This window comes from Malus domestica, chromosome 07 (assembly GCF_042453785.1).
Source record: "Malus domestica chromosome 07, GDT2T_hap1".
Classification (NCBI taxonomy): Eukaryota; Viridiplantae; Streptophyta; class Magnoliopsida; order Rosales; family Rosaceae; genus Malus; species Malus domestica.
This window is the reverse complement of record NC_091667.1, coordinates 27,478,162-27,489,568: the sequence shown is the minus strand read 5'-3', so window position 1 is coordinate 27,489,568 and position 11,407 is coordinate 27,478,162. Positions and strand designations below refer to the sequence as shown.

General features: G+C 36.6%; 2 protein-coding genes across 3 annotated transcripts; both read left to right on the top strand.

The window, feature by feature from the left end:
* Positions 1–5,229: 5,229 nt before the first annotated feature.
* Positions 5,230–5,875, top strand: LOC103434887 (histone H4). Its single transcript, XM_008373259.3, has one exon. It carries the CDS (start codon positions 5,309–5,311, stop codon positions 5,618–5,620), a length of 312 nt encoding a protein of 103 aa, XP_008371481.1. The 5' UTR covers positions 5,230–5,308; the 3' UTR covers positions 5,621–5,875.
* Positions 5,876–7,363: 1,488 nt separating this feature from the next.
* Positions 7,364–10,601, top strand: LOC103434895 (ACT domain-containing protein ACR9). Of its 2 annotated transcripts, none has more exons than XM_008373271.4 (6): positions 7,364–7,688; positions 7,769–7,990; positions 8,114–8,219; positions 9,139–9,490; positions 9,773–10,057; positions 10,138–10,601. In XM_008373271.4, exons 1-6 carry the CDS (start codon positions 7,535–7,537, stop codon positions 10,282–10,284), a joined length of 1,266 nt encoding a protein of 421 aa, XP_008371493.1. In that variant the 5' UTR covers positions 7,364–7,534; the 3' UTR covers positions 10,285–10,601. The 2 variants fall into 2 exon arrangements, with proteins under 2 accessions (XP_008371493.1, XP_017188589.1); XM_017333100.3 differs by having other exon boundaries at positions 7,365–7,688; positions 9,103–9,490.
* The last annotated feature ends 806 nt before the right edge of the window (positions 10,602–11,407 follow it).

Here is an 11,407-nt window from a genome sequence, read left to right as displayed (position 1 = left end):
AAATTAATTATGTATTTATCTCTATTAATTAATGAAACCCAATTTGTCAATCAAAATAGGGTGAAAAGACTATTTAGTTTTCTATCATACAAAAAAATGATGGGTAATAATATAATTTCACATGTCCAAATTTTACTGTTTTTTATTGAAACCTCACATACAGATAATGTTAAAATATCTCCACTATTTAAATTTTAAGAAAAAAAAAACCAAAAAAAAAGGGGGCGTTTTGATATAGGCGCCTTGTTTTTTAATTTTTTAGATTAAACATACACTCCTTTTGAAAATTTGATCAAACATTTTCCTAAAATTTTGGTTATTAATTTCAGTTTTTCACATAAGTTCAAATTTGTTTAGAATTTTAGTTTTTCACGATTTTTCCTGGACATTTTGTTTTTTTTTCCCCTCTTATCCCTATATTTATGCATTTATTATCCATCTCTATGCAATTTTTTATTGTTTTTTATAATTTTACTTTTTTTGTGAATATAGTAGAATATTTATAAAAAAAATTGTCAGATTTTATTATTTAGAAGACCCAACACATAATAAAGATTTGTTTGATTATATAGCTACGTCTAGTTACCTATAATATGGACACATTTAGTTTTATAGTGGATTTGATTTTTTTGTATTTCTTGATACTGTAGACATCGAAATTTTGGTAAATAAATGTTGACCGATAAATCAAAGTTTTAACGCTCATGTACTACATAAATTTTACACATAGCGTGTGTCTAAATAAAAAATCGAAATAAGTTGGAAAAGTCATCAAACAGGACACGTGTCAACACCTGGCAGAAATGACTTATTTCAGCTGGAATATTATATTCAAAATTAGGCCTTGGAAATTTCTATAAATAGAAGGCTAATTCATTCATTTGAGAGGAACCAATTCATATTACACCTTGAAGCTCTGAAGCTCTAAAACTCCGAAGCTCTCAAACATCCAGGTTCCCGAAGAATCAAGAAAGCCTTATTCGTTCTTCGTTCATCGTTCTTCCAAGATCAAGCCCCAACAGCCATTTGGATCAACAATCATCCACCAATTCAAGATCAAGCCACGACGGCCCTTGAAGAAAGTGTTCATCGTTCATCCTAAGATCAAGCACAAACGGCCCTTTGGATCAACAAACATCCACCAATTCAAGATCAAGCCCCGACGGCCCTTGAAGAAAGTGTTCTTCGTTCTTCCAAGATCAAGCCCCGATGGCCCTTAGATCAACAAGCCACCGTTCTTCAAGATCAAGCCCAAAAGCCCTTGAAGATCCGTTCATCACTGTTCTTCAAGATCAAGCCCAAAAGCCCTTGAAAATCCGTTCATCACTGTTCTTCAAGATCAAGCCCAAAAGCCCTTGAAGAAACACTCATCATCAAGATCAAGCCCCAACAGCTCCTTGAAGATCTGCTCAAATCCGCTTTCAAAGATCAAGCCCACGGCCCTTAAAGAACGTTCATCAAAGATCAAGCCTCGACGGCCCTTGGATCAATCACACATCCACAAATACACACCTTACGGAGATCGAATCAGACGATCAAATTTGAGAGAGATTGTAACCCAAAATCATCAAATACAAATATTTGTTTGTGCACGTTGTTCTTGTCTCCTTCGTTTCAGGAATTTTTCGTGTTCACAGATACATTTGGAATGTAAATGTACCAAAAGAGTTATCTGATAGAGACATTTGGTTTTGTGGTACATTTGTGATTTTTTGTTCATTTGGTCTTTTGGTACATTTGGAATCTAAACGTACTAAAAGGGTTACCTGACAATGGGCACATTTGGTTTTATGGTACATTTGAAATTTTGGTACATTTAGTTTCTATGTACATTTGAAATCTAAACGTACCAAAAGGGTTACATAACAATGGGTATATTTGGTTTTATGGTACATTTGAATTTTTGGTACATTTGGTTTCTCGGTACATTTGAAATCTAAACGTACCAAAAGTCGATACTATTGTTCTCAAATGTACCATAAGTTTTAAGTATATATGTTTTTATATACCTATATGTGAAAAAATATGTATTGAAGACTTTTTATTGAGACATTTTTAATAGAAAGAGATTTTTTTTTAAATACTGATAATAAGGTAATGAGGAATTAGTTAATTAATTTTTTTTTATTTTATTAAAAAAATATCATTTAATGTGTAGAAGGGGATTGACAAAATTAAATTCCTATATTATAGACAATTAGTTGCTAAGCTACCTTATGCCTCTATATAAATACATTTAAATTAATGACATGGAAATTAAATAAATAGAAAAATATTGAGGTAACAATTGATCAAAGCACCTTAATCAAATCTTTAAAAGGGATGAATGTTTAATTTAACAACTATAGAAAAGATGTAGGGCATTCTAATTTTCCCAAAAAAGGAAAAAAACCTTCCACTCTCTCCCCCATCCCCCAACGTTCTCTCTCACTATTTCCCCTCTCCTTCTCATTTTTTCCAAAAAAATGTATTCATACGCACAAAGTATATAGACAAATGCTAGTTAATCATGGAGAAATCAAAACACATGGAGGCTATACAAACTAAAGAATTCAACTCTTGATTTTAAAGGAATTAGACTCTTTGTCCAGAGTAGTATTTTATTAGGCAATTTACTAGTCAAGTTAGTTTTCATTTCAACTATGGTAAATTGGTAAATAGATTATTTAAGTTAGTATATCACATATTTCGATGCCAGACTACTTGATAGACAACTTTAACGAATTTAGACTACAGTTTCACATCAACTCAATTATGATCTCGACTCAGTAAACATGGCATAAGATTTTTTTATTTTTTTTATTTTTTATTTTTTATAGAGTAGGATTCTTTTTTTTATTTTTTTATTTTTATCTTCTTCCCTCCGCTCATATTTGAACCGTCACAGTTAAGACACGTTAACATCTTATATTAATTTTTTTTATAGAAAGAGAGACAAAACAGAGAATGTGAGAGGATGAGATAGAAGGGGATGAAAAAAAAAATGAGAGGAGAGAATCCTACTCCTTTTTTTATATATTACTATATAGGAATCCGGATCCTGGCCAGATCTTCTTTGTGAGGATCTTGGGGATCCGTGAATCATATATATTCATCGTACATCGTGTGGTTATAAATTATTTTAAATATTTTTATTTAAAGTTGAATACAAACGGTACCTAACAAAAATTGACCATACGATGTACGATGAAGGAACACGATTTACAAATCCTCAGGATCCTCACCAAAAGGATCCAGCGAGGATCATGTTGGACTATATAGGGAGTGTATCATCGCAGTAGGAAGCCGTTTGGTGTCATAGAGGTTGAGAGGGCAGTTTGTTGAAGCAGTGAAAAGGCTTGGTGATGGAGTCTTAGACGGGGTGAGCCAAAGCAGAGATCTCTTAGGCCATCTCCAATCGAAGACTGGCCAGATGACTCGTTTTAGCCATCTGGGCCTCTAAGATAATTAATATTTTAATGAATAGTGCATGACTATATTTCTTATCATCTCCAACAGAGGGTCAAAGAGCTATATGACTCATTTTAGCCCTGTTACAAAAAATCATCTCCAACAGGTGGCCAAAGGGCCATAGGGTCAAACATAATTTATTATTTAAATTTAAAAACTACAACAACTTAAATTAAATGTAATATAATTAAATATTTAAAATAAATTGTGAAAACTCTTATTTTGTCGTAGTAATTGGTGCCACTTTTATGTCTACTTGCGGCGGTTAATAGTTGTATGTTAAATTAATTTTTTAATTTAAGTGTCCAATTACCAGTACAACTTAGTTTGAGATAGTTACATGTATAAATGCACATTTACCATCTCTAATAGGAAGCTTATATTTGGGGCACCCATTATATTTGTCCCACATCATGAGAGAATTGAGCAAACAAAAGCTTGCATGTGTGTCACTCATTATATTTGTCCCACATCAATTGTGGGAGAAGTTTGAGCAATCAAACATGCTTATAAAAGCAACATTCCCACATAAAACCAATCAACTTTTTGGGCCTTAATTAAATATTCTTTTTAATTTTTTGGCCCAAAAAAAAACTGTAAAAAAAATAAAATAAAAAATAATGGCTAGCAGGCGATAGCTAGCTGTTGAGATTCAAATTTTTTAGCATGCTCCGGGGCCGGTTGGTCATTTGGCCCTTTTTTGTCCAGTGGGACCCACGAGCCATTTGGCTTGGGCCTTGATTGGAGACTATTTTAGGGCTATTTTGGACCCTTTGAATCCTTCAGTTGGAGATGACCTTAGCTGTTTTGGAGAAGAATCTTCCTCAATTTACTTCGTAATTAGCAATATCTTTTACTTTTTCAGCCATTTTCGCTCCGCCATCAACGTAGATATGTAATGTAGTATCTAACAACATGTTCAGCTAGGACTATAAAGGTTTCGATATTTTCACTTCAACATATATATGTTTGCCTTGTATTTTGGTTTGCTCCACACGAATTGGAGTAATGCTAGGGAGCTAAATTTGTAGACTAAATTTTGTAAATTAAATGATATAGAAGTTGATGATTGAATTCTTGCTTAAATGTTGATAAACATGCTCATTTCATATTGGTGACACATCATTTAGTTTGTAAATTTAGTCTATAAATTTGGTCTCCGTAGCATTACACCACAAATTGATAGTATTGCAATTATTACATTTCTATGCCAAATCGAGTTTATTTCACATTATAGTTTAAATTTCATAGAGTTTAATTGCAATTTTTCTCCTTCAAAGCATATGTAGGCAGCATAAAACATCAATGTTTAGGACTACATTTAACCACGGTTTTTCCAGTTTCGAAATTATTGTTTGACATCTTTTTCTGAACAGGTCCGAGTCAAATAGCATTAATCCCGAAGCACTTCTTGTTATACTATTTCGAAAACCCTTGATTAATTCCTAATAAATAAACATATAATTAGTAACTTACATACTCACGCATTGCATCTTAATCATTTCAAACAAATTTAGAAGGTTTAAATTAATACACGAAATTTTTAGGCCCACCGCCACAATATTTGGCAAGCAATTTAAAGTAGCGGGAAACTCCTTTTAAATTTTCCAAATACCACGATTCAAATCCCGCCACAAAACAAAACCACGATCCGCGTCGCTCATAACCCCAAACAACCGCTACCGTCGATCCTCAGTTCATCAACGTCTCAAAATCACCCAAACCCAAAGCCCCGGATCGACATCCTCACCCCACCCCGGCTATAAATACACTTTCTCCATTAATCAGTCTCAACCCACCACAATCTTTCCACTGTCACCAAAATCTATCCTTCGAAACGACACCGTAAGACACGACAATGACAGGCCGCGGGAAGGGAGGCAAGGGGCTGGGCAAGGGCGGAGCGAAACGGCACCGTAAGGTCCTCCGCGACAACATTCAGGGAATCACCAAGCCGGCAATTCGGAGACTGGCCAGAAGAGGTGGGGTGAAGAGAATCAGCGGCCTTATCTACGAGGAGACCAGAGGCGTCCTCAAGATCTTCTTGGAGAACGTGATTCGCGACGCTGTTACCTACACCGAGCACGCGCGGCGGAAGACGGTGACCGCAATGGACGTCGTCTACGCTCTCAAGAGGCAGGGCAGGACCCTGTACGGATTCGGGGGTTAATTTTGTAAATTGGGATATCGGGGTTTCGAATGGGTCGGAATCTCAGATTCGGGTTTTGTAATTTGTCGCTAAAGTTTGGAAATTGGAAGTAATCCTTGGTTTGTTTGGACTTTTGCAAGTAGCGCTCCGTGGTTGTTGGCTTGTAGTTTTCAGTCGCGATCTGAATCATTTCTGCTTTTGAAATGTGTTTCTACGAGTAAGTGCTGTATGTCGGTAGAGATTAGAGATGTTGAACTTTATATTTTCTTCTTTCAACTTTGTGCCCTCTAATCTTTTAAATTGGTTATTTTCATCCATTACTTATCTACAGTTCACTTAAGAGGAAAATATAAATAAAAAGAAAAATTAATGAAAAAGCCTTGAAAATTTTAAGTTTTAACAATAATTACAAAATAAATGGTAAAATAAATAATAATATGAATAACTTTTTAGTGTAAAAATATGATTTTTTGTTAAAATGAATAGTATCAAAGTTTTTTGTTAAAATTCTTTAAGAAATAGGAATAATTTTTAAGTTAAGGGTCATTGGGAAATTGTTCTTTATTCTTCTTGTTGATGAAAAATATTGCTAGTAGAATAAACATTAGGATGTATAATATTTCATCTATATGGTAGGGTTGTGTCTATTGTAATCTCTTGAATACATTGAGTATAAGGTCATAAATAGTGCTTAGCGTAACAAAATATGTTCTCTCCTATTCCTCCGATCCCCTTGAAGGAACTCATCCTCCTTGTGTAGGCTCTTTTTTGAGCCTTCAGTCTTTGGACTCAAACCTATTATTCCTTTGCATTTGATGCATTGAATGCATAGATTTGACTAGTTGTTCTTTGCCTTTTGGCTAATCGTGGCAATGAGGTGACATTTGTGCAAGTTTACTTGCATGCTTTCTTAGGACAACGCGCCGGTTACCTTTACTATTAGCCTTTATGTTCTTTTGTAGGCTTCTGTTCTCTTAGTTAGTTGCCACTTTACGTGAAGTTGATGTTTGAGTAGGTCTACCTCTTTGTTCTTAGGATCTTGTGTAATAAAATCATCAGTGCACCAACTTGCTCTTCAGCGGTCAAAAAGTACTTTACGAAGAATCGCTTTGTTGTTGATAAGACATCTGGAGGCCATGTGCATCCAAAATGCTCATCACCATTCTTCCAAATTCGTCATGCCAAGACCTTTTGGGCTGTGTTCCTTTGGTCAGTATTCTTTTGAGTTGATGTTCTTTGAGCATGTATTTCTTAAATCAGTCTTCATTACAAAATGACCATTCATTAACACTTTATAGGTGCTGAAATATAAGTTCATGGGACTTTTTTTAATTTCAAAAACATAACATTTCTTCTCAATTTTCTATAAAACTCGTCCAATATATAAAAGAGAGTTTTAACAAGATATTCTCGGTACTATTTACTTTTAACGAATAATCACATTTTTACTTTTAATCTGTACTATACACTATACTTTTAAAAAGAAATTTTCGTTAAAAAAGAAATATTTTTGAATTTTTCGTTAGTTTTCCGTATATAAAATGACCTTGAAAAGGTAATGCATTATTGTCGCATACCACAACTTGATGGATGTGGATCCAAGTGGACTTAAATGCCAAATTGCAGTTCGAAGTGGACAAAATTGAAAAACCTGTTTCCATTTATGCAAATTTATTATCTCAAAAGGGGCAAAAACATAAATGTATTTTTATGTGGGCCCCGGCTGCTCTGTGACCGCTAAATATTTGTGACGTGACACAATCATTGGGTAAGTCCAAACAACTGATCCGACAAAAGCCGCCCTCTTTGTCGAGAGTTCAATCTTTAACCCGTGTCATCCCACCAAATTCGGCCGGGACGCCACAACCTCTCCTATGCCATCTCCCAAAGGCCAACGATTCACAGGGGTAGAATCGTAAAAACACGGAGTCAGCCATGGGCATTCCCTGCGACGATGTCGTCGTGATCCAGCCGGGGAAGACCCCCGACGAGCCCTCCGTCCTCACCCTCAACTGCCCCGACAAGGCCGGCCTCGGCTGCGACCTCTGCAGAATCATCCTCCAGTTCGGCCTTTCTATTACGAAAGCAGGTGATTTCAAATCTCCAGTTTCAGATTCTGGCACCTGGGTTTTTGAGATTCTGAGAATTTGTGGGTGTTTTTTGTTGCAGATTTCTCGACGGATGGAAGGTGGTGCTATATAGTGTTGTGGGTCGTCCCCCACCACCAATCCCTGAAGGTCGATTGGGAGAGCTTGAAGGATCGGCTCTCCTCTGCGTGCCCGTCGTCGTGCTTCTTCTCGTTTTACGTCAATCAAATCTCCGACGTCCCCACGCCCTCTCCGGTCTATCTGTTGAAGTTTTGGTGCCACAACCAGAGAGGCTCACTCCACGGTTAAAATCTCAACTTTTTCGTTAATTTTTATTGGGTTTTCGCTTTTGTTTTCGGTTATTGTTTGCTTTGTTTTGATTGGTTGAATAATGAATAAGTTATTGTTGCTTTTTGTGTAAATGTAGATGTTACCAAAGTGCTATGTGAGCTTGAAATTGTGATTCAGAGAGTGAAAGTGATGCCGACCCCGGATGGCAGAGTTTTGGACCTCTTCTTCATCACAGATTGCTTGTGAGTTTTTCGCGTGCCCTTTGAAAATTGCGTATCGGTGTTGTAGTTATTAATTTTAGATATAATAATTATGAAATATCCACTTTTACTACAATAATAGATTTGTTCTTTAAGTATGCTTGAGATTTAGGCGTCAGCGATCGCTGTTGAACGGTTGTCTGGATTGCTATTTACTCTCGAGACATCGGAAAATGCTGCCAATTTCTTCCTGTTGGTTTATGACCCTTTTGAGTTTTTTCCTTAGTGTAAAAGGGATCTAGATGAATTCGTTTGGCAATGTGTTGGACGAAGTGTCTGATCCTGTTGTATTGTTGATCAAATAACATTAAGTTTGAATTTGATGGCCTATGTGGCAATTTGGACATTACATAACTCCATACTCCGCCTGATATGTCAGAATTTATTATTGTATACCTTTTACTTTTGGTTTTTTTTTATCTTCTTTATTACATAGTTTGGTATTAAAGTAACCCACGCTAGCAAAGGAAAGTGCACTAATGCCCCAGTAAACAATCCAAAACAATGAAATGTTGTCTTTTTTCTTTTTGGCGTCAATTTTGCCTGTGCAATCTTCCTCTCTTAATCCACATCATCTTTTGCTGATCGGTGGGAGTAGTTTTCTGCCAAAGGTTGCTGCTTTTCGTCCACTAGGGCATTTGACGTCTCGGTTGGAGATGCTCTTAACTGGGAGAACTGTATGTGTATTTTGGGTTGTCACAGTTTGCATTTCTTCTGTTAGTACTTTGGATTTTGGATATCATTCTTACCAAACTTGGGGAGATTCATTTGAGTTTAATATGTTCCCCGGCATTCACTTCGTAAGACCACTTTCAGAAAGTACATAATGTGAAGTAGTATTTGCTCATAAGTGTTGGTTATACAGTGTCAACCACCCTTATTTGGTACCATATACTTTTAGGGAGTTGTTACACACAAAACAGAGGAGAGACGACATATGTGAGCATCTGATGGCTGCTTTGGGAGAGTATTGCATCACCTGTGAGCTTAAGTTGCCTGGGCCTGAGTATGAAAGTCTGCAGGGGAATTCTTCCCTTCCACCAGCCCTTGCTGACGAATTGTTTAGCTATCAGCTGAAGGATGAGGAAGCTTATCCAAAAGCGCTCACCCGAAATATGAGAACGGTGAAAAAGACCAGTATTACAGTGGATAATTCATTGAGCCCTGTTCATACGGTACTGCAAATACAGTGTGTTGACCGGAAGGCCCTCTTTTATGACATTATGAGGACTTCCAAGGACTGCAATATTCAGGTACTTTTTCAAGATGTCTTGAAATTCTGTTGTCTGAAAATTTGGGCTGCCTCAATATACCAGGACAGATTTCAGTCAGACAGGCACTTTCATATATATATTTCCGGAGTACCATGTTTTTGGTACTTGCACCTGTAGGTATTTAATAAAAAGAATTTCGGTTTTCCTTTTTAGCGTTCATAACTCCCATTGGATATGACTTTTGTGTTTCGCTACTTGGAATACCGATTTATATTGCAATTAGCAGTTTAATGATTCCAATCTCTGTTGTTTCTCACTTAGGTTGCCTATGGTAGATTCTCGTCACCTGTGAAAGGCTTCCGGAATTTGGACCTATTTATTCAGCAGACAAATGGAAAAAAGATTGTTGATCCTGAAGTTCAGGTTGCATTGTGTGCTCGTTTAAAGGAAGAGATGGTTCACCCACTGCGAGTGATCGTTGCCAACAGGGGCCCGGAAACCGAACTCTTAGTTGCTAATCCAGTTGAGTTATCTGGAAAGGGGAGGCCCCTCGTATTCTATGATGTTACTCTAGCACTGAAGCAATTGGGAGCATCTATTTTTGCGGTAAGAAATTGATGTGAGTTTCCTATCTTTATGTGGCATGCCCTTTCGCTTTCTCTCATTATTTCATTGTTGGCATGCAGGCTGAAATTGTAAGGCATTCAACTTCAGTTTGCCAGTGGGAAATCTACCGATTTCTTTTGGATGATAGTCTTGAATTTCCGTTGGCAAGCAAACAAAATAGAAGTAATATTGTAGAGAGAGTTAGAAGAACCCTCATGGGCTGGTGAGCTGTTACATTCACTCCCCTTTCGAGGATCGCACTCTTTCCATCTTGTAAGTGCGCTGTACAGCAGTTCCGTCCAAATAGTTATAGTTATCTGCACTCGAGGAGTGTAGAATCACTACTGACTATTTTAGGAGGAAGTTCGCGGTCATGTACTCAGGCACTACTGTGAGACTGCCGAACTATGTTTTAGCTTTTGCCGCAAGGGTTGCCGTCCTTACTATGTAACTTGTGTTTTCTTAAAATTTCGAACATGTATGTTTTCTGTATGTTGTATTTTCATCTTGAAGTGCTTATAATGTACTCTGCTTTTCGTAGTAACACGGTATGTGTTCATCTGAAATAATTATTGTCTATATCCTTTAAGGGTTAGGATTTAGGGTTTACTAGAGTTTTTTATATCCTTTAAGGATTAGGATTTTGCTTTAGTTTTCACTATATATAATAGAGCTTGTAATTTAGTTTGAGAATAAGTTAGTCACAATGTAGTCTCTTACGGTTTTGTAACCGTTTCGGCATTCTCGTTTGTTTAATAATATTCCTATTTTGTTAGTCTCGTTCGTTGCGCACTTTGATATTCAACTTGGTATCAAAGCAGGTTGATCCTTCGGGATTTAATCTGCTTCGAGTTGGTATCTGTTTGCTCGTTTCCGTTGTCGTTCATGTTCAGATTGTTAGTTGGTAATGATTGTTTGCAAGAAGAAAAAAATTGTTCGTTCGTTTTTTGTCTAGTGACTCTGATTCTGCACCTTTGAACGCTGCAGCCCGCAGGAGTATCCGGGAGTATCCGCAAGTCTGTATTGCTGCAAAGGAAAAAAAGGGGAGTAAAAAAAAAAAAAAAGGAAGAAACAAGAAAAAATTGGTTGCTTGTTTGAGGCCCATGCGGGCAAAAGAAAAAAAAATTTGGTTGGATTTTTTGTTTGTTTGTTCGGAAGTTGGCATTGGCATTGACATTGGTATCGACATCGGTATTGGCATCGGCATCGGCATCGGAATTTGGAATCTTACATCCACATCTACTTTGGCAAACTCATGTCTGTGTTCCGCTATTAGTTTAACAGGGGTGTTAGAAAATTAGTTATTAGTTTATTTTTGTTTATGGTTTTCTTGTGGGACAAGGATATCAG

What these genes read in the sequence shown, in the direction of transcription:
- LOC103434887 (XM_008373259.3), top strand. Translation starts at nt 5,309, where the DNA reads ATGACAGGCCGCGGGAAGGGAGGCAAGGGGCTGGGCAAGGGCGGAGCG.
- LOC103434895 (XM_017333100.3), top strand. Translation starts at nt 7,535, where the DNA reads ATGGGCATTCCCTGCGACGATGTCGTCGTGATCCAGCCGGGGAAGACC. An exon ending in CCAGAGAGGCTCACTCCACG is followed by an intron (nt 7,991 to 8,113) that starts GTTAAAATCTCA and finishes GTGTAAATGTAG; the next exon opens with ATGTTACCAAAGTGCTATGT. An exon ending in TTCTTCATCACAGATTGCTT is followed by an intron (nt 8,220 to 9,102) that starts GTGAGTTTTTCG and finishes TTGGTTATACAG; the next exon opens with TGTCAACCACCCTTATTTGG.